The sequence below is a fragment of the Prionailurus bengalensis genome, chromosome A2 (assembly GCF_016509475.1).
Source record: "Prionailurus bengalensis isolate Pbe53 chromosome A2, Fcat_Pben_1.1_paternal_pri, whole genome shotgun sequence".
In the NCBI taxonomy this organism is placed as follows: Eukaryota; Metazoa; Chordata; class Mammalia; order Carnivora; family Felidae; genus Prionailurus; species Prionailurus bengalensis.
In genome coordinates, this window is record NC_057348.1 from 75,493,846 (window position 1) to 75,515,105 (window position 21,260).

Here is a 21,260-nt window from a genome sequence, read left to right on the forward strand (position 1 = left end):
ACTCTCTCTGGGAAGATCAGAGATGACTTCCAGAAAGGCCGATCTTTGTGTTAAGTACAGAAACAGTAAGAGATGATCACCAAGCAGACAAGTAGAGAAAGAACATTGTAGGCACAGTGCAGAATTTCAAAAAAATAACGTTAATGACAACACTATGCATTAAAATTTATGAGAGGGGCGCCTGGGTGGCTCAGTCAGTTAAACGTCTGACTTCGGCTCAGGTCATGATCTCACAGTTCTTGAGTTCAAGACCTGCGTTGGGCTCTGTGCTGACAGCTTCATAAAAAATGTGTCTCCTTCACTCTCTGCCCCTCCCTGGCTTTCTCTCTCTCTCTCTCTCTCTCTCTCTCTCTCTCTCAAAAATAAATAAACATTAAAAAAAATTTTAATAAAATAAAATCTATGGGATAATCAGAAGATTAAACCAGTAATCAAGGAAAACATATAACTTCAAAATTTTACATTGACAAAAATAAGAGAATGAAAATAAATGAATTAAAGATCTAATTTAAAAAGGTAGAAGAACATTTTTTAAAACTACTAGAGAATCAAAGGAAGGTGAAAATTAAAAAAAAAAACAACAACAGAAAGTAATGACTTAGAAAAAGAGAACTAACTCCTAAATGAATCAAATTCTGTTTGTTTGAGAGACAACAAACTAAGAAATGACAGGGTAGAAATAACCATTGAAACCAGGCCCAGAAATTTTCATGGGAAAGATTTCATGGGAAATCTTCAAATAGCAATCCCACTGCTGCTTAAACTCCTCCAGAGTGCCGAAAACAAAGACATTCACATTTTTTATGAAGTATTACATTGTTATTTAACCTTGCACAAAAAAATGAAAAGGACGGACCAATATCATTGTCAGTCTCAATGTGAAAAATCCCAAATAAGATATATGCAACTAGAATCCAAAAGCACATTTAAAAATACCTCACGATTAAGTGTAATTTATACAGGAATGGAAGAATGGCTTGATATTAGAAATATCATTAATATGATCTTTCGTGGTAATATATCTATGGAGAAAAACATCGTCATCTCCATCAACTCTAAAAGGACTTGAACAAAATTCGTCATCATTTTGATTATAAGGGAGACAGAAAGAAGGATGAGGGAAGGAGGGAGACAGAACAAATATGACAAGAGCTAATTGTTAACATCGAGATCAAGGGATATGGGTGTTCATTGCATAGTTTGAAAATTTTCACAAAATTTGAAGGGGATGTATACATTGACTTTCATTTCTAAATATTTACCTCTTTGTTCCTGTGTTACATGAGGTTTAATCAGTGCTAAAGTCTGTTGAGGGGGAAAGAAATATTGTATTTCCTTTTCAGCAGTTTCTAACGAATCACTTCCATACAACTGGTTGATAGGCAAACCTTCCACTGCAAATTGCACGCATAAGCTTTGAAAATGAAGTCAAGAACTATTAGAGCATCACATAACACAGTATAAGCCAACACAACAGAACACTATTTATACGAATTGTTCAAAAGTTATCAAGCAACTCATTCCTGATCTAGACATTATGCGAAAGGCTTGGAGCATATTACTTCCTTATAAGGAGGTAACAGTCATCAGGAAGACAGAGCATGAACATTTAAATAACCACGATGTGAATATTTACAGCTGACTCTGAAAGAATGAACGGATGCCTTGGTGCAGTGAAAATGCAGACTGTACGATCCCGGCTGCACTACTCGCTAGCTATGTGTCATTGGGCAATTACTTAACCTCTCTGTGCTTGAACCGTCTCAAATACAAATAATAAAACTGTTTTGGAAGGAGATTTTTGAGGGTGGAATCAGATGATACATTTGAAACATATGGCGCCTATTAAGCTCTCCATATTCATTTCCCTTCTGTCATCACTAAATATTATCGAGCTCTAGAGATGGCATTTGACTCTATAACGTGGATCCCGAATCACAAACACTGAATCCAAAAGATACCGCAATGGAACCGTCCAGCAGAGCAAGTATGGTGATAAAAGAGGAGCATACAGGATGGGTTCATGTAAAGAGGCAAGAGTGAGGTTGATGGTACTGGACATGTTGGGTTAGGCAGTTTATTCTGGATCTGCTTCCTCTACCATAGAGGAATACATACACTTCCTAAATCAATTGTTGCTCCTTGATGTTTTTTTCAGTTGCCCTTTTTCCTGTCTCTTTATCTATATATGGTTCTGTAGAGGATACACACACTGCTTATTTCATTCTCTGCCCTTTACACATAGTCCTGAATTGCCAACCCACAAAATTCAGCCACAGCGAATAATGTCCTTTCCTGTTAATGACCTGACTTTACTGGTCATTGGCTTTCGGTCCTCAGACCCTCTTCTTGCCTCTCTGCTTTTACTGATGCATTCAGATTTCCTTTTTGCCTTATCCAACTTGAACTTCCCACTTGATCCTTGGCGGTTCTCTCACCTCTGATTTGAAGATGTTTGCAACCCAAGACCCAACCCCTGGGATTCCAGGGGTAGGGGATTTGCACAATGAATGTATAAGGTGTCACCTAACATATCACCAGCACTTACTCTGTTCACTGCAGAGAATAACCAGCCTCCATGGTGCCGTTAGACATGATTATTGAGAAAAGTGTGTGTGAAGGGGAGGATAGGATAGAGGGAATAGGTGATGAGTGTGAGGGTTGCTGTGTTTCTCCTTTATGCAAGTGACCTTATTTCAGATTAAGCCAGGCAGTGCTGAATCTGACCCAAGTGCAGGAAAGGGCAGAGCTCTGCTGAGTTATTCTAACAGCAACCTGAAGGAACTGGGTGGAGCCACGGAAACTGGGAAAGGAGGAACCAAAAATAACAGTCAAGATTAGCTGTGAACTTGTAGCAACATAGGGGGCATAAGGGCTTTGGTTGGAATCCTCACTATAATAGTGGGGTAGGGAGGAGCAGTTACTGAGTGCCTGCCTTCACCGGGAGAATGTACCTCCATGCTGGTGCACTACCTTCACACTTGAAACTGTAATTTCTAGAACAGTATGGCTAGAAGTGTAGGCCTTGTGTTGATAGGAATTCCTGTCTCGAATGCTATACCTTGCCTTTTATGCTACGTTTCATTAAGTGATTCTATGGCATTCTGCTCATACTACTTATAGACTGTCTAACCCTATTATCCTTTATGGTAATTGTAGAGCTAAATAAGGGGTAAAATGTGTCCATGCAGAACAAGTCAGATTCCAGATATCCTACCCAAAAGAAAACATTTCAACGGTTACATGTGATGCTTCATTAGTACTGTTATTTATTATACCAACACGTATGGCAAGTTTTCTGTATCTGATAGAGCATCTCTGTTCTTGCTAACTTGCAGGATGGGCCTTTCCTCTCCTGAATTGATTCCTACCAAAGGCCAAGAGATGGCCTTTTGGCTGGGTACATCACTTACTTCCCATCCCCACACCGAGCATCCCAAAACCTTCGTCTGCAAAGCCTTGGCTCTATTTGAGCTGCCATTGGGCTGGGCCTCCAGTCACAATCAGGGAAAGTAGTTTTTCTGGGAGCCTCTCTTGGACTGGAGCTGTGGCTCTTGTACCCGCATCCAAAATAAAATTAAAGTGTCTCCCATGAAAAAAGTTTGGGACCCACGGTATGAATCCTACCTCTCTGGAAGAGATATCTTGGCTTTTTCAACACTGCTGGGCCCAATTAACTCTTTCCAGTGTTGTAAACAATTGTCTCTCAATAAGACAAGGGCTAGAGATGGACCGCTGTTAAAAGAAAAAAAAAAAAGCCGTATATTATGGCTCAGTAGCTAAATATGTATAGATAATACAAGTCGAGATAATTCTTTTACCAAGACTAAGACTAATTTCCATCGGTGTACTCCCAAGAGTATATTGAGCACCTTATACAAGTATGGAAGCAGACTAAGGAAGGGAAGAGAAGGACCTTGGTTCTGATAGATAGGTTCCTATATAGTATTCCCATATTCCTGCTGATTCATGTACCCTTGCTGGATTTCTGTCCCAGCTGCTATTTCACTTACCCTTCCAGAAACCTGACAGATTTCTAGCATCTTATTCTCCTTGGACTAATGATCGCTAGGACTACCAAAACCCTCGAGAGTCAGTGAGTTCTCTACTTGGACATGATGTCACACACCACAGATTTCTGGCACTCGACTCAGCGGATTCCAGTGACTTCACCTGGGCCTTGCCATTGCTCCAGTAGCATTCCAGGGGGACGAGAGCAGATGAGACAGTTGAGCAGAGACTTGAGGTGGGGGTGAGACTGGCAAAGAAGGAAACTCAGCACATGGTTACAGAACTGAGAGGTGTGGCAGCTTGACCAGGGCAGGTTCAGAAGAAGATTTAAATGATTCAAAACTCAACCAAACGAACCACAAGAGACTCTTAAAGACAGAGAACAAACTGAGGGCTGATGGAGGGACGTGGGTGGGGAATGGGCCAGATGGGTGACGGGTACTAAGGAGGGCACTTGCTGGGATGAGCACTGGGTGTTGTACGGAAGTGATGAATCACTGAATTCTACTCTGAAACCAAAATCGCACTGTATGTCAACGAACTAGAATTTAAACGGATAAATAAGACTAAATCAGATTGCGCCTTCTAAACCTGAAATCTACTTTACCTGGTCATTTTTTTTATAAGATTTTCAAAATAATCTTCATTTTCATATTCCTTGCACAGCGTTTGTGCTTCCTCTTCTGACAATACAATTGGTCTTTGCATCAGTATTTTAAAGCCTTCATCATGGATGATACCTAAAACGTTCTCTAAATAAAAAGTCACATGATAAGTGTTAAACTGATGGGTTGCTGGCTATCCATACCAGACTGAATGTATTATTATGAAGGCATATAATGCCTCTCATCCTCATATGAAATTTAGAAGTTGGCAAAAATAGCTTCTCAGATTTTAAGGTGAACAGCATTGTTAAGGTGAACGTACCAAATTATGATTTATGACGCTGTGTCTGATTTTTCGTCACACAGGAATCACACACATGCATACACACAAGCAGAGGTGTCTCACTAGTAAACCTTTTCCTTAGGTGCACATACGAGCATGTGTGTGGGTATAGACAGTAACCAAAATAACGAGTTAACACAATTACAGAAGTATGTGTAAACAGTTTATATCTTCACTAGCCTTATTTTACTTGTCCCACTTGGGGAGAAACACAATGATTGGAAACCCAAAAGTATTTCTCGGTCTCCTCCTTCTCTGGCGCACGTCCCACTGTGGAAGTCTAGAAAATGCAATACTCAATTTCTCCAACCTTCCTTATGGACAGGTGGCGATGCTGCCCAGATCTGGTCAATGATACACAAAGGACCTGGACTGGGGCTGCTTCTGAGAGAGGTACCCGGGGGGATGGCTTCCCTGAACTACACCACCTTCTGTCCTGTCTAAGGCATTTCAGCGACATGAGGCCTGGAGCTGTGAGGCCATCTTGTAACAAAGAAGGCAAAACCCAAAACACAAATGCTGACTTGGGGCCCGGACAGCACTGGGCCCCGCTCAAAGCCAAAAATGCAACCTAGCTGAAAATGCATCCTCTCCCCTGTTGGGCATGGAATAGAGTTAATGGACTCAGCCTAAGCAAACCATTGTCAGGAAAGAGTAAAACAAACAAGAAAACATACAAGTTCATAGAGTTTAAGCAATAATTTGCTTCAGAACGAGCTCACAGACAATAGGAAGAAAAAACAGAATGTTTACATAGTTCTTGGATTTTAAAAGGTAGAATCCTGGGGTGCCTGGGTGGCTCAGTGGGTTAAGTATCAGCTCAGGTCATGATCTCACGGTTCGTGGGTTCAAGTCCCATGTCCGGCTCTGGGCCGATAGCTCAGAGCCTGGAGCCTGCTTCAGATTCTGTGTCTCCCTCCCTGCCCCTGTCCCCTTTCCTCCTCCCTGTTTCCCTTTCCCTCCTCTTCCTTCCCTCCTCCCCAGTCCCCTCCCCCCCCCACAAGCTCATACTCTCTCTCAAAAATAAATATTAAAAAAAAATTTTTTTAAGGAGGAAGCCTTAGAGGAGACTGAAATAATTTGTAAGGTTTTTGCATTGCTGAATTTAAAAAAACAAAAACAAAAACAAAAAACGTTTTCTCATATGAGGGTACCTAGTGGCCAACAGTTTACAAGTAACAGCAAATCCTCAAACAATTTGCATAGGATGGCTTCTTGTCATGGCTTATGAGAAAACCTGAGGAAAAATATTTAGGGAAAGCAAAGCTCCATAAAGTTAAAGAAACTAGACTCAATGAGCCTCTCCTTAGTTGGTACTGTCTCAGATGGGTGATCACAAGAATTACAACACAACACAGAGGGGCCTCAGTTTCTAATGATTAAAGTAAAAAGCATGGGGAGTACCACTATTTGCAAGATGGTATTGCATTTCCTTGACCTCATTACTCGAGGATTCGGTTCCGCTTCAAATTCCAATGTAGACAAATATGATAGATATGATAATAAATATTTTATTTTGTTGCATAGTGTCCATGAGGCTTTTCAGACGTCACCTCAAGTAATTCAGTGATGCCACTTGATGCATACATTCAGTGGCAGGTGTGGGGATGCAGAGAACTCCTAGACAAAGCACCTAGCAATTGTATGGTTGCTTCGTGGAATAACCTCATCCATAAAAATCATACTTCAAAGCCTAGAGCACTTTGCTATCTTCTATCTCCTCTATCACAGACAAATCGCTAAGTCAGGTGGTTAGTAACCAAATAAATATGGAAAAACCAGTTCATTCTTTTTTAAAGAATATTTATTTATTTATTTTGAGAAAGAGAGAGAGAGAGAGAGAGAGGCAGAGAGGGAGGGAGAGAAAATCCCAAGCAGGCTCCATGCTAACAGCGCAGAGCATGTCATGGGGTTTGAACCTATGAACCATTAGATCATGACCTGAGCCAAAATAAGAGTCAGACATTGAACCGACTGAGCCACCCAGGTACCCCAAAACCAGTTCATTCTTTTCTTTTTTTTAATGTTTTATTTTTGAGAGAAACAAAGAGTGAGAGCGAGGGAGGGGCAGAGAAAGAGGGAGACATAGAATCCAAGGCAGGCTCCAGGTTCTGAGCTGTCAGCACAGAGCCCAATGTGGGGCTCGAACTCTTGAACCGTGAGATCATGACCTGAGCCAAAGTCGGAGGCTTAACTGACTGAGCCACCCAGGTGCTCCATGACCAATTCATTCTGATATATCTACAAAATCTTGGAAATTTTTGAGTAATGAGGGAAAATTCCACAAGTATCTAAGTGAAACAAACGAAACATAACAAAAACTGAATTATCTGCAAAGAAACAAAAACCAGGCTGAAAACAGACTTTCCTCCTCAATGCAAAAAGTCTATAGGTTTGGGGATGGGGGATTTATTTCTTAAAAATATACAGTCAGGTAAGTTTCCTTTATACACAAAGATAACAAAAGATATTCTTAAATATGCCAGTGTTCAGAAAACGAAAGAAGTACATATCTTTTTCAAAAACGTGTTTAAATATATGTGCTTCAGGTGTGGGGTGCCTGGGTGGCTCAGTCGGTTAGGCGTCCAGCTTCAGCTCAGGTCATGATCTCACGGTTTGTGAGTTCAAGCCCCACGTCTGGCTCTGCACTGACAGCTCAGAGCCTGGAGCCTGCTTCGGATTCTGTGTCACCCTCTCTCTCTGCCCCTCCCCCACTCACGCTGTCTCTCTCTCTCTCTCAAAAATAAACATTAAAAAAATTAAAAAAATATATATATATATATATACTTCAGGTAACAGAAAATATAACTAAGTGATTAAAAAGTGGGAAATTAATAGATCTAAGGACTGTGGGAACAGGAAAACCAATTTATATAAGAAAAATTCTAAACATACCCGTTGTAAACCTGACCATAAACAAGATATAAATTGCAAAATATTATCAAAAGATAAGATATGCATTGTAAAAGTAACATCACCACCACCATCGGTATACTAAAACTTCAAACAACAGTCACAAAAATTAAGACCACAGATAATATAACTGGGGTGGGGTTGAGCATGGAGAGAGAATAAAACTCTGCTACACTCCATCTTGTGGGATGGAGACTTGGGAGGATATCCCCATTTTAGGAGCCTTCTTCGTTTTGATTTTGCTTTTTCCCTCTCCTGGACCTACTAGAAGGCAAGCCCCAGCCGTGAAATGTACTGTGAAGGGAGCGGAGGCCCTGCAAGCACCTAAAACTGAGAGCAAGTCCTTCCCTCTGACCAGTGAGACTGGGAAGGGGGGCCTCTGTGGACTGAACAGTGTGGGAAAAACCCTGTTACTTTTTTTCTCACCCCCACTTTTTTCTCACATTTAGGAGGCAGTCCTAAACGTGGGCTGTGCCCAATCGCACAGGGAGGCTAAAACTCCAGATATCCATCCAGAGGACAAAGAACAGAGGCTTATGAGATACAGCCAGAGATGGTGGGGACTGGGGGGGAAAGCGACTGACTAAACCTGTGTTTGAAGTAGTGGACTGAGCCCCCCAAGCAATGACTATGGTTGGGCTGATAAGTGGCAACTTAGTGGCTTGAGAATTGAACCTCAGTATCGAGCATCACCTAGGTCTCCGAGTGAGCTCTAAGCTGTGAAGTCCAGAATAGCATACAAAAACTTTGAAAATGCAACTGACATTGGAAACAACCCATAGAAAGTGGGATGGGACATGTGGTCTTAACCTGACCAACTGACTTCTGAAACAAACAAGAAGTCAACATTCTCTAGAAGACTTTAACACGATTCATCAGTCTCATAACAATACTCAAGTGACCACGAACTAAAATACAATACAAAATTATGCAACCTATAAAGAACTAAGAAAATCTTGGGGCACCTGGGTGGCTCAGGCAGTTGAGCTTCCGACTCTGGACTTCAGCTCAGGCCATGATCTCATGGTTCGTGGGTTCGAGCCTCACATCAGGCTCTGAGCTGGCAGTGTGGAGCCTGCCTGGGATTCTCTCTCTCCCTCTCCCTCTTCCCCGTCCCCTGTGTCTCTTTCAAAGTAAATAAATAAAAACTTAAAAAAAAAAAAAAAGAACTAAGTAAATCTCAAGAACTCCAATGTAGATATTGAAATATTCAGATAAAGAATTTGAAGGAGCAATTATAATGCTCCATGAAGTAAGGATGAACACTCTTGAAATGACTGGAAAGATGAAAGTTCTCAGCAGAGAAATAGCAGTTACAAAAATGAACCGAATGAGGTGTGCAAAACTGAAAAACATTACAACTGAAATAAAATATTCATTGGATGGGCCGAATGCCAACAAGGAGATCACAGATTTCAATCTTAAAGCTAACACAAGTGAAATGATCCAATTAGAACTACACAGAGAAAACAAATTTAGGCCAAAGCCTCAGGAGTCTGTAGGACAATGTCAAAATATCTAACATTTGTATCTTTGGAGTCCCAGATGGTGAAAGAATTGGCACGGAACAAATAATTTAAAGAAATAATGGTGGGAAATTCCTCAAATTTAGTGAAAGACATTTATAGATTCAAGAAGTTCAAGGAACCTCAAAGTCAAAGATAAGATCAAAGAAAAGTATACTCACATGCATAATAGTAAAGCTGTTAAAAACCAAAGAAAAAATCTTGAAAGCAATCCCCAAAATAAATAAACAAATAAAAAGCTATGTTACATATAAGGGAAAAAATGCTTTGAATGACCATGGATGTTTCATTAGATACCAGTAAAGCCAGAAGGCAGTGGCACAACATTCTTAAAGTGCTGAAGGAAATGAACTGGAAAACCAGCATTCTATATCAGTACAAATATCCTTCAGGAATGAAAATAAAGACGTTCTGGGGCACCTGGGTGGTTCAGTCAGTTAAGCATCCGACTCTTGGTTTCAGCTAAAATCATGATCTCATGGTTTGTGAGTTCAACCCCTGCATCGGTCTCTGCACTGACAATGTAAAATCTGCTTGAGATTCTCTCTCCCTCTCTCTCTCTCTGCCCCTCCCTGCCTTGTGCTCTGTCTCTCTCAAAAAATAAACTTAAAAAAAATTTTTTTGAAAGAAAGAAAATAAGACCTTCTTTGATGAAAGACAACCAGTTGAATTTATTGCCACCAGACCTGCTCTTAAAAAAAAAAAGTGCTAAAGTTCTTTGAGTAGAAGGGAAATGGTATCAGAGGGAAACGTGGAACTTCCAAAGGAATAGAAGATAACAGTAAATATCTGGGTGAATATAATAAACATTTTCCTCCTCTGAAGTTCTTTAAAAAGTCAGCACTGTTGAAAAGCAAAAAATTACAACACAATTTTTGGTGTCTTAAGTGCATATTGTTAACTGAAAGCAATCAGTCTGAAAAGCCACATACTCTATGATTCCAACTGTATGACATTCTGGAAAAAGCAAAAACTAGAGACAGCAAAAAGATCAGTGGTCACCAGAAGTTGGGAGGGAGGAAGGGAGAATAGGAAAAGGGATTTTTTTTTAGGGCAGTGATTCTATTCTGTGTGATACTGTAAAGGGGATACATGACATTATGCATTTATTAAAAACCATAGAATGGGGGCGCCTGGGTGGCTCAGTTGGTTGGGCGGCCGACTTCGGCTCGGGTCATGATCTTGTGGTCCATGAGTTCGAGCCCCGCGTCAGGATCTGTGCTGACAGCTCTGAGCCTGGAGCCTGTTTCGGATTCTGTGTCTCCCTCTCTCTGACCCTCCCCCATTCATGCTGTCTCTCTCTGTCTCAAAAAATAAATAAACGTTAAAAAAAAATAAAAAAAAACCCCATAGAATGTACAAAACAAAGAGTGAACATTATTGTAAACTATGAACTTGAGTTAATAACATTTCAATACTGGTTCATTAATTATAAAAATATTTCACCATAATATAAGGTGTTAATTGGATAAGCTGTTGGAAGGGGGTGGATAGGGATATGGAAACTCTGTCCTATCTTTCTTAATTTTTCTGTAAATCTAAAACCTTTCAAAAATATGGTCTGGTTATTCAAAAAATATGTCCATATTTTAAAGGATTTAAGAAGGAAAACAAAGCTAAGACATTCTAACGAAGAAAATTCTAGGCCCAGATAAGTTTCCCTGGTAAATTCTAATAAACATTTAAGAAAGATGTAACATGAATTATACATGATCTCTTCCAGAGAAGAGGACTGACAACTTCTTATCTCACTTTTATAAGGCTTGCATTACCCTGACACCAAAACCAGATAAAGACACTACACGAAAGGAAAACAACAAATATTTCTCATGAATGTAGACACAAAACGCCTCAACAAAATATTAAAAAAATCAAATCCAGCTATTTTAAAAAGAACAACATACAACCAAGTGTGGCTTTTCTGAAGGACGTCAGGCCGGTCCAACATTCAAAAATCAAAGTAGTTACCGTATTCTCAAACTCAAGAAAGTAAAATATAATCAGATCAGTAGATACAGAAAAAATAATTGAGAAAACACAATATCTATTCATGATATTAAAAAAAAAAAAAACTCCCCAAACTAAAAACAGGTGGGGTTTTTAAAAATTAGGTGAGGGGTATATTAGAGCTAATGTTGTGCTTCACGGTAAAAGACCGAGTGCTTTGCTGTAAGGGAAAGCATAAAGCAAGCCTAACATCTTGCTAGCATCCACAGAGAGTTCTAGCTAGTTCAATGAGGTAAGCGGAAGACGCTTCCAAAGAAAGAGGTAAAACCGTCTGGATTTGCAGATGATATTACTGTCCCCGTCACGGGCTCTTGGCCTGATATTTTGTCCTGCAAGGGTGCGTGTGACAATGTCGAGATATTTTTGGTTATCGCGCTGGGGGCGGAGAGGATGCTAGTGGCATCAAGTGACTAGAGGCCAAGGATGCTATAAACATTTTACAGCGCACACGATAACGCCCCTTTCAACAAAAGAATTATCTAGCCCCCAACGTAAGTAGGTCTGAAGTTGAGAAACCCTGGTCTACATAGAAATTCCTAAGAAAATTACACCAAAGCTTCTAGAACCGAGTGAGTTTACCAAGTCAAAGAAACATAAGGTCAATATACAAATATCAACTGTATTCCCATATATACCAGCTATAAAAAAGAACTAAGAGTGTGCATGTATGGTGTGAATTCTTATTCTGTCATATTCCCCCTGCCAGGTGAATATGGGATAAGGTTAAAAATAACTAGCACCCTGGGGAGCCTGGGTGGCTCAGTTGGTTAAAAGCATCCCACTTTGGACTTTGGCTCAGGCCATGACTTCAGAGTTCACCAGATTGAGCCCTGCATTGGGCTCTGGGCTGACAATGTGGAACCTCGTTGGGATTCTCTCTCTCCCTCTCTCTGCCCCTCGCCCACTCACACTCACTCTCTCTCTCGGTCTCAAAATAAACAAACTTAAAAAAATAACTAGCACCCTTCAAGTGCCAGGCACTTTATGTTTTCTCATTTTTTTTAAGTATGCTCTACTCCCAACGTGGGGCTGAAACTCATGACCCCGAGATCAAGAGTCACACGCTCCACCAACTCAGCCAGCCAGATGCCCCTCATTTTAATCTTCTGAGTTTTATACATGAAGAAATAGACTTGGTAAAGTATCAAATCACACAATTAATGAGGAGGTGCATTAATTCAAGGCATTTCAGATATAAAGTCCAATCTTTATTATATAATAAGTCCTACCATATTAAAATCTACTTTAACAAATTCAAATGTTAGAAAATAATTTGCAAACTCTTTACCTACAAAAATGTGTTATTCTTTATCATTGAGAAATTAGATTAGTATTAACTAAATTTCTTATTTCAGGTGCTTTTTTCTTCAATGTTAAATTTTAAAATAATAGCCTTTGATGCAATTATACTAGGGTTTATTTATACTTCTTACCTTTCTTTTCTTGAAAGAGATCTGGTCGAAGTAATGCCAGGATCTTTTCTAATTTGAGGTTTTTCATACTTTTAAAATCAGGGAAGAACATATCAATAAACTTATTAACGTTAGCTATACTCTCTTCAATATCACAGAGCTGAGATATATGTTGTCTTTCCAGATATTCTTGTAAACTGTGGAAATCCAAAATGTAATTTAAGATTATTGTAAGCTGAAATTTAATAACCATGCCAGAAAATTAAAACTGGTAATAAGTTCACAAATACTTTAATGGTTTAATAAAATAAACAAAAATTAAATTTTCATGTAAAGTTGTATCTTTCTATCAAATCAAAAAATATGCATTTAATTCAATTTTTTGTTGAACGAATTCAAAACTCAATTACATGAAATCACGTATGTTTTGACTTTTTGGGAGGATAAAGAAGACCAACATAAAATATGGTTAAACACGTTTTTCTTTCCTTCATGTTAAGCTTTCCAGGTAGTTTCTACTTTTCTTAAGGTCGTCTTTGAGTCAAGGATCATTTAGAAGAACATGGTGTGTTTTCAAATACATAAGACACTTTGGTCATATTTAAAAAAAAATTTTTTTAATGTTTATTCATTTTTGAGAGAGAGAGAAAGACACAGAGCATGAGCGGGGGAGGGGCAGAGAGAGAGGGAGACACAGAATCCAAAGCAGCCTCCAGGCTCTGAGCTGTCATCACGGAGCCCGATGCAGGGCTTAAACCTACAGACTGTGAGATCATGACCTGAGCTGAAGTTGGCCACTCAACCAACTGAGCCACTCAGGCGCCCCAGTCATCTTTTTATTGTTTATTTCCAATTTTATTGGATTATAACTAGCAAATGCCTGTGGTGAAATCTTAATTTTAAAAAATGTGTTAAGGCTTTCTTGTAAACAAAGAAAATGTATGTGTGGGATTTAAGGCTACATGTATTTATAGAGTATATGTAATTCTATCAGGGCACTTTTTGATGACTATATCTACTTCATAAATGTTGTTTTCACATCATGTCCTTCTTTATTAAATTTAGCACTTGTAATGTTCAATTCTAATACTTTATTTTGCCTGGAGATAGATATATATATATATATATATATATATATATATATATATATATATGAGTGTGTTTTTATTTATTTTTTTTTTAATTTTTTTTTCAACGTTTATTTTATTTTTGGGACAGAGAGAGACAGAGCATGAACGGGCGAGGGGCAGAGAGAGAGGGAGACACAGAATCGGAAACAGGCTCCAGGCTCTGAGCCATCAGCCCAGAGCCCGACGTGGGGCTCGAACTCACCGACCGCGAGATCGTGACCTGGCTGAAGTCGGACGCTTAACCGACTGCGCCACCCAGGCGCCCCTGAGTGTGTTTTTAAAACTTTTTATTTTGAAAAAATTAAATTGGCAGCAAAGTTGCAAGAGTATGATAATGAACTCTAGATTTACCAACTGTTAGCATTTTGCCACGTTTGTTCTCTCTATCCCTCTCATCCCCCTCCCCTCTCCTGTGTGTGTGTGTGTGTGTGTGTGTGTGTGTGTGTGTGTGTGTGTTGACTGAACCATTTAAAAGTAGGCTGCAGATATTTTAACCATTCACCCTCCTAAATACTTCAGGAAAGTTTACTTGATATAAAACTTTTATCTCATAAACTGTTTATATTCAAATTTCACCAATCATAAAATAGTGTCCCATCAATAGTAATTTTTCCTAATCCTGGACCATACATTGCATGTAATTGTCCTATCTCCCTGGTCTCTTTTAATCTCTAACAATATTCAGCCTTCTTGTCTTTCATGATACTGACATTTTGAAGAGTTCAGGCCAGTTGTTTTGTGAACTATTCCTCATTTGGGATGGTTTCAAACTACTGGATGGACCAATCGTTTCCTATTACTTTCAGGATACGAATCTGTGTCCTTGTCACAAGATGATATACGCAATGTAAGTTTTTCCTATTGTTGGTGATATTAATGTAGTTGAAGTGATATCTCCCTTCAAAGCGTTTTCTCCATTGAAAAGCTACCATTTCCACTTTGTAAATAAGAGGAAATCTGAGAGGACACAATCTGAAAGTGTATATATTTTTCACGCAATGGTTTTAGCACCCATTGAGGATTCTCCTCTGTGTCAATTGTTACTATAATGGTTTTTAACTTTTTTTTAACTTTAACCTTGTAATCTCTGTATTTCATGGGATAATTAACCTTTTCATACTTAGTATAATAGCCATATACTTAACTATATTCCTTCCATCTTACTTTATATATACTATTTATTTTAAATTATACTTTCTTCTTTTTTCTTTCTCCCATCTGCGGGTCTGAGCAAGTTGCTATCCATTCTGTGGTATTCCCTTGTTAACATAGAGGTCCCATGTGTACTCATCCACTGCATTAATGGTCACCATCTTTAACCTGCTTCCGTAACCAAACGCATATGTTCTGAGTATTTCCTGCATCCTGGCACACACTATTGCTCAGCTCTAACACTCCACCCATCTCCACTTCTGCAAACTCGAAAAAGAACCTTAAAATGCTGTGTTACTTCTTCATCTCGTCTTTCTCCTCTCTGAGGAGAATTGTTTCCCTTCGCTTTTTTCCCTCAGATGGAAGTATCTCTTCTCATTTTTTGTTTGGACAAGTCTTCCCTCAAATATCTTCCAGGAGATATATTCCTAAGCATGTCCCTGAACTTTTTCCTTTGCTCCACTAGGTAAAGGATATCCTGGCTTCATTAAGATGGGGGGGGGGTCTGTTTCTCTCAGGAGTCTGATGACAAGTCCCATGCCAGTCAGAGATTTGTCCTTGTAAGTTAACTTATTCTCAGTTGCTGCCAGACAGGCAGTTGGTGGAAAGGGATTACCTAAAGTGCAAGTCACTGGGGGATGCACTGTCTCTAAGAAATTTTAAACCATTTCTTTTATTTTTTTTTAAATTTTAATGTTTATTTTTGAGAGAGAGAGAGAGAGAGAGAGAGAGCAAGCAGGGGAGGGGCAGAGAGAGAGGGAGACATAGAATCCAAAGCAGGCTCCAGGCTCTGAGCGGTCAGCACAGAGCCCGACGCAGGCCTCAAACTCACGAACTGTGAGATCATGACCTGAGCTAGAGTCGGACTCAATTGACTGAGCCTCCCAGGTGCCCCTTAAGCCAATTTTTAAACTAAAAGTTGGGCTGCTTCTTAGCATCACCATGCACCAGCAATTCTAAATAGCGTTAGTGGTATGTTACTACTCCTCCTTGAAAAAACAAAAACAAACAACTTTTCTCCACATTCTGAACAATTCCTGTGGTTATAATGTGTTAAATTTTAATAATATATGTGTGGGCTTCAAGTTGGCATTTTTATTATTTACATTTAATAAACAGTGTGCTCTAGCTTCTACTCTGCATATAAGAATCAATTCTAAAATAACAGAGCTATTGGCAGATTGCAATTTCTGGAATTTATCAGGAAACAGGAACTTTACGTATCTCTATTGACATCCAGTGAAGATCAATTTTGAGAATGTCACTAGCAAATCATCAAAACTTAAGGCTTGCAAACAAAAATTGCACTTTGTTTCTGTGATAGACTAATATATATAAGTATGCAAATGTTTTCCTTTCTAAGAAAACATATTAGTATAATTAAACAGTATTAACCTATTGTTTCATTTTTGATATTATAATATTCATTTTTTACTTTTTGCTTCTATGTTCATATATACACAAAATTTTGTAAAGGACAATTTTCACTATTTATGGTTTTTTTTTTTCTGGCTATTATTGTCTTGCTCAATAGCTAGTACTAAAAATAATATTGTCATGGGCCGCCTGGGTGGCTCAGGCAGTTGAGCGCCTGACTCTTGATTTCCGTTCAGGTTGTCATCTCACGGTTGTGAGATCCAGCCCTCTGTTGGGCTCCATGCTGGTGGAACTTTCTTGAGCTTCTCTCTCCCTCTCCCTCTGCCCCTCCCCCACTCACTCACACTCTCTCCCTCCCCAAAAAATCCTTTAAAATTTTTATAAAAATAAAAATAATATTGTCATATAGAGGAGAGGGGTGTTAAGGAAATTATCTGCTTGGGGTTTTGGACATCCTAAGTACACCACGGGCTGTTCTTTGTCTCTGGAAATGGCATACAGTGTGTCTTCCCAAGATATTCCTGTATCTGTGTTTCTCTGCATCAGTCGAGACTGGGCCACCGTAAACGCTTTCAGTCGGCAAATGCATGTGTTTCTTCGTTTCAGGAAATTTTTTCCCTATTATTCGTTGAGTTATAGCTTGTTCATCTGTTCTTTCTTTTCTGTATGGAATCTCTCTTATTAGCACATTGATCTTTCCAGTACATTCTCCACGTTGTTTCTGGTCTGCTCTCATGAAGTCTGTCTCATTTTTTTTCTGTCCTTTGAGCTACTTCTTGTATCTGATTTTCCAAGGCATTAAACCGAGTCTCAAATGACTATCAGACTGAATTCAGAGTTCAAATCATAATTTATTTTATAGTTCAAATGGGAAGTCTCTTTTTATGTGTATGTAGCACTTGGATCGCAAGTATTACTATGATGATAACTCCTATTACTATTATTTTATTTGAGGACTTTTCTATCCTTAGTAGTTCTTTTTCACTGGGCTTGTGTTCTGGTGTTTGTGTAGATCTTCCTTTGGCCACTAGGCTCCCCTTGGTAGACAGTTATTTTTCTTGGTTTGTTTACTGGGGCTTACACCTGGTTTTGAGTGTCTTAGGTGATGGAAACCCTATGGCTGAAAGGCCAGAATGACCTCTAGGCTACCAGCGAGCAGGTTGTTGTTCCTCTGGTAAGAGCCATTATGGAGCTGGTCCTCAAAGGCAGGGCATTTCAGTAATCCCACTCAGCTCCATCTTGGGCTTTCAGAGGGTCAGGAAGGCCCAGTGAAGTTCAGTGTCAACCTGGCCCCAGGAAGTCACAAGTCTGTGTTTGTTCTTCCCAAGGCTGGTGGTTTTCTCCAGATTCTTGTCCCCTGTGACCTGTCCCCTCCCCTTCTCTTTCGTTCTGTACACAGAGCTCCAGGCCTCACCTGTGGCCAGATGCTTATTAGTACAGGTTCCCTTTGATTCCAGAGAGGCAAGAAAGGTCTGGAGATGGGAATAGATAGTAGGGGTATAGTATTCAGACTGCTCTGATCCCAGAAATACTTTTAAAGATTATTTTAGAAATTGTACCTATTATCTTTAATTTAAATGAGAGTTTTATAAAAGAAAAACCTGCTCTCTACAAGCTATGACATGTATAGGAGATAAATAGGTTACTAAGAATACAATAGACACTTTGTGTGGCCAGAGAAATGCAATATATTATAGGAGGTTGGAACTATCATCTTTACTCAGTCACAAGGATTTAGAGAAAAAGGGACTTTAGAGATCGTTTAATTTTCACCCATCTCTGTATCCCCAAGACTTGGCACATAGTAGGACTTTAATAAATACTACATAAAGGAAGGATGTATAACGGAATAAATGAGTGAATGAAGGAAGGCAGGAGTGAATGAATTAGTGAAAATGGCCAGGAACTACTTATATGTCTCTGGACAATGTAGCTAATAGAACCATGCCCTTCCTCTTCTGTAGAATGACCAGAAAGCAGAGATAAAGGACTCTGACCTTTGCGTTCTTAATATACTGATTAAGGAGACAGACATGTAAACAGATAATATACGTGCCATAATCAGAAGTCATCATGAACAAATTTGGAATGCGGATGAAAACCATGGATGCCTGAACCATTTTCCTGATTCCTACTCCCTCCTCCCGGCCAGCCATGGGGTCGAGTGGGCAACTGACAACACGAAGAAAGTTCTCCCAAACCATGTGGGTTCACATGTGAGTTTTTCTCCATAGGGCAAACACTCCAACAAAGACGGGGAGCTCTGTTCATGTTCACAGGAGGCACCTACCACTCCTAGTCTAATTGTCCTGCCTTTAATTTCCCTTCTTCCTCACCCACCAGTACTCCCTCCTCCCAATACCCATAGAGGAAGGTGAGGCGGCTTTGAGGTGGGGGAAGGGCGGCCATAACGAAAAACAGTGAACAAATGGGTACATCATTCATGAGAGTTTTAGTTCTTTATCCTTTAGGTTTTAGATTTACTTAAAAGATGAAAGTAGCAGGGCACCTGGGTGGCTCAGTTAGTTAAGCATCCAATTTCAGCTCAAGTCATGATATCACGGTTCATGAGTTTGAGCCCCTCATCGGGCTCTATGCTAACAGCTTAGAGCCTGGATCCTGCTTCAGATTCCGTGCCTCCCTCTCTCTCTGCCCCTCCCTTGTTTGTGCTCTCTCCCTCTCTCTCTCTCTCTCTCTCTCAAAAATAAATAAACATTTAAAAAAAAAAGATGACAGCAGCTGTACACAGCCCCTGTTATGCTCTGCCTCCAGAACAAGAGCTGTGAAAACAGATTCCCAGACAAACGAACTTGAACCCCATCACTCCATGCTGCCTGCTGGCGGCCACTGCTCAGAGTAACGACGGGCCAAACGCAAACGGAGTCTCTAAGTTCAGAAAAGAAATACCGCAGACTTTGCCAAAGCAAGATTAACACATCTCACTCCATGCCCACCCTGCCAATTGCCTAAATTGTTCATCTGATTATGCCGGTATCGAACGTTTGGAGACAAATGCTTTCCAAAGTCAGATGTGACACAGACTTGCCCCAGAACAATGGCACCAGTGGAATACTGACTTCTTTTATGCCAGCTGCTAACAATGAGGGTTTCACAGGACATTTTTTTAATGGCTCAGAAGTCCTGGTATGAAGCCTGGTATCTTTTTCAGCACAACTCTCCCCACCAAACCTTCCCTCTGACCACTGACCATCATTCCCTGTTAAAACTGTGAAAGTAAGTACTACTGTTTACAAAGCTCTTTGTCAGCAGCCAACTTACCTATAAGTCCCTCTATCCCACTCAAAACTTGCAACGAATGACATTAGTTCCTGCTACCTAAAAAGCATCGGTAGGAACCAGCAGATGTAGCTAGTCAAGAAAAGCTACTGCACACATTAATAGGACAACAAGGAAAGTTCTGGAGATTCCTGGCCAGAAAATGCAATGAAGATGCTCTGTCCAGCCACATGATGAAATCTCAAGACTCAGAGACTCTCACCCACCTTTCTTTCAGACATAGTTCCGACGACTCTTGGGTTAAAGTGGACTTTCTGAGTCTTCAGGGGAATAAAAGGCACAAACGCCAGTGCATGAAACCGGGACTGTATATATTACATTCATTTTCAACTATTTAAAAACCCATCAGTGAAAACATACAACCATTCAGTTCTTAGCAATTCATAACCAACTGCCGAAAGTAAGAGGGGAGAGTACATCTGATGTCTTTAGGACCCGGGGCAGGTGGGAGTGAATGTGGGGAGACAGCAGAAAAGATAGGCCTGGCAGGGATTACACATGGTCCCAATCTATCCCTGGGACCCCAGGCTGGGAGGCCACACTGGTGTGCCCAGCTTTAGAAAGACAAACGTAAACTCTAATCCTCTTGACATACACTTTCAGGGAAATCCCAGCTTTGCCGAATATACACTTTTTTTAGACTGACTGGAAGAAATTCTTGTGGTTCCAACGTAAAAATGTGTGTTCTAAATGTGTACCTCAAAATGTGTTTGAGGTATTTGGACACTACGCTTCACTACGTCCTCATACGATGTAAATGGTCTCGAGTTACCTGTACCGTTTCTCCTTCCTCAGCGTAGGTGGGGCCACCTCATGGTGATGATCCTCATCCACCTTAGTTTCAGTCTCGGGATTGGGTTCAGTTTCTTCCCAGACAGGCTGTTCTTCATTTCCTTGAGATATCACTAGAATATGGCTCAGGCCATTTGTCATAAAAAGGACAAAATCTTCAAAGTCAGGCTACAAAATAAGAGGATAAACTACCTACTTCAGGCTTCTGATATGGATCGACAAAAATGGCAGCCACCACCCAACTCAAGCAACATCCTCCCCTTCACGATCACAGGGCAAGGGAGTGTTCTCTTTATAAGCCCACTGCTAACAAACACATCTTTGAAGGATAGAGGTTCACAGCTAACAGGGATTGATCTTAAAGATGATCTAATAACCATCCTCGAACTTCAGGATGCTTCCAGATCATCTGACGGGGCTTGCTGAAACACAGATTTGGAAAGTCCAATCCCAGAGTTCATGATTAAGTAGGTTTAGGATGGGGCTTTAGAATTAGATTTTCTCAAAAGCTCCCAGGGGATACTGAGGCAGCCGGTCCAACCTTTTCCTGGGGCCAAGAGAGATGGTTGGAGTGTCACAGCCAGCTGACAAAGTGCTGTTCACTAGAGCTTTCTCTGATGACAAAACACATTCTGTGCTCTCCAACAGAGGTAGCCACATGCAGCTACTGAGCACTTGCAACTGAGACTCTGAAT

At 40.1% G+C, this 21,260-nt stretch overlaps 1 protein-coding gene across 3 annotated transcripts in view; it reads right to left on the reverse strand.

Moving 5' to 3' along the window:
* Positions 1–21,260, reverse strand: part of NME8 (NME/NM23 family member 8) — a 54,961-nt gene that overhangs the window by 12,719 nt on the left and 20,982 nt on the right. For all 3 annotated transcript variants that reach the window (XM_043588552.1, XM_043588550.1, XM_043588551.1), the window contains 5 exons: positions 20,546–20,733; positions 12,839–13,014; positions 4,619–4,763; positions 3,628–3,735; positions 1,263–1,414 (listed from right to left, as the gene is read on the reverse strand). In XM_043588552.1, the coding sequence (XP_043444487.1) occupies positions 1,263–1,414; positions 3,628–3,735; positions 4,619–4,763; positions 12,839–13,014; positions 20,546–20,733 (769 nt within the window). The remainder of the gene's footprint in view (positions 1–1,262; positions 1,415–3,627; positions 3,736–4,618; positions 4,764–12,838; positions 13,015–20,545; positions 20,734–21,260) is intronic.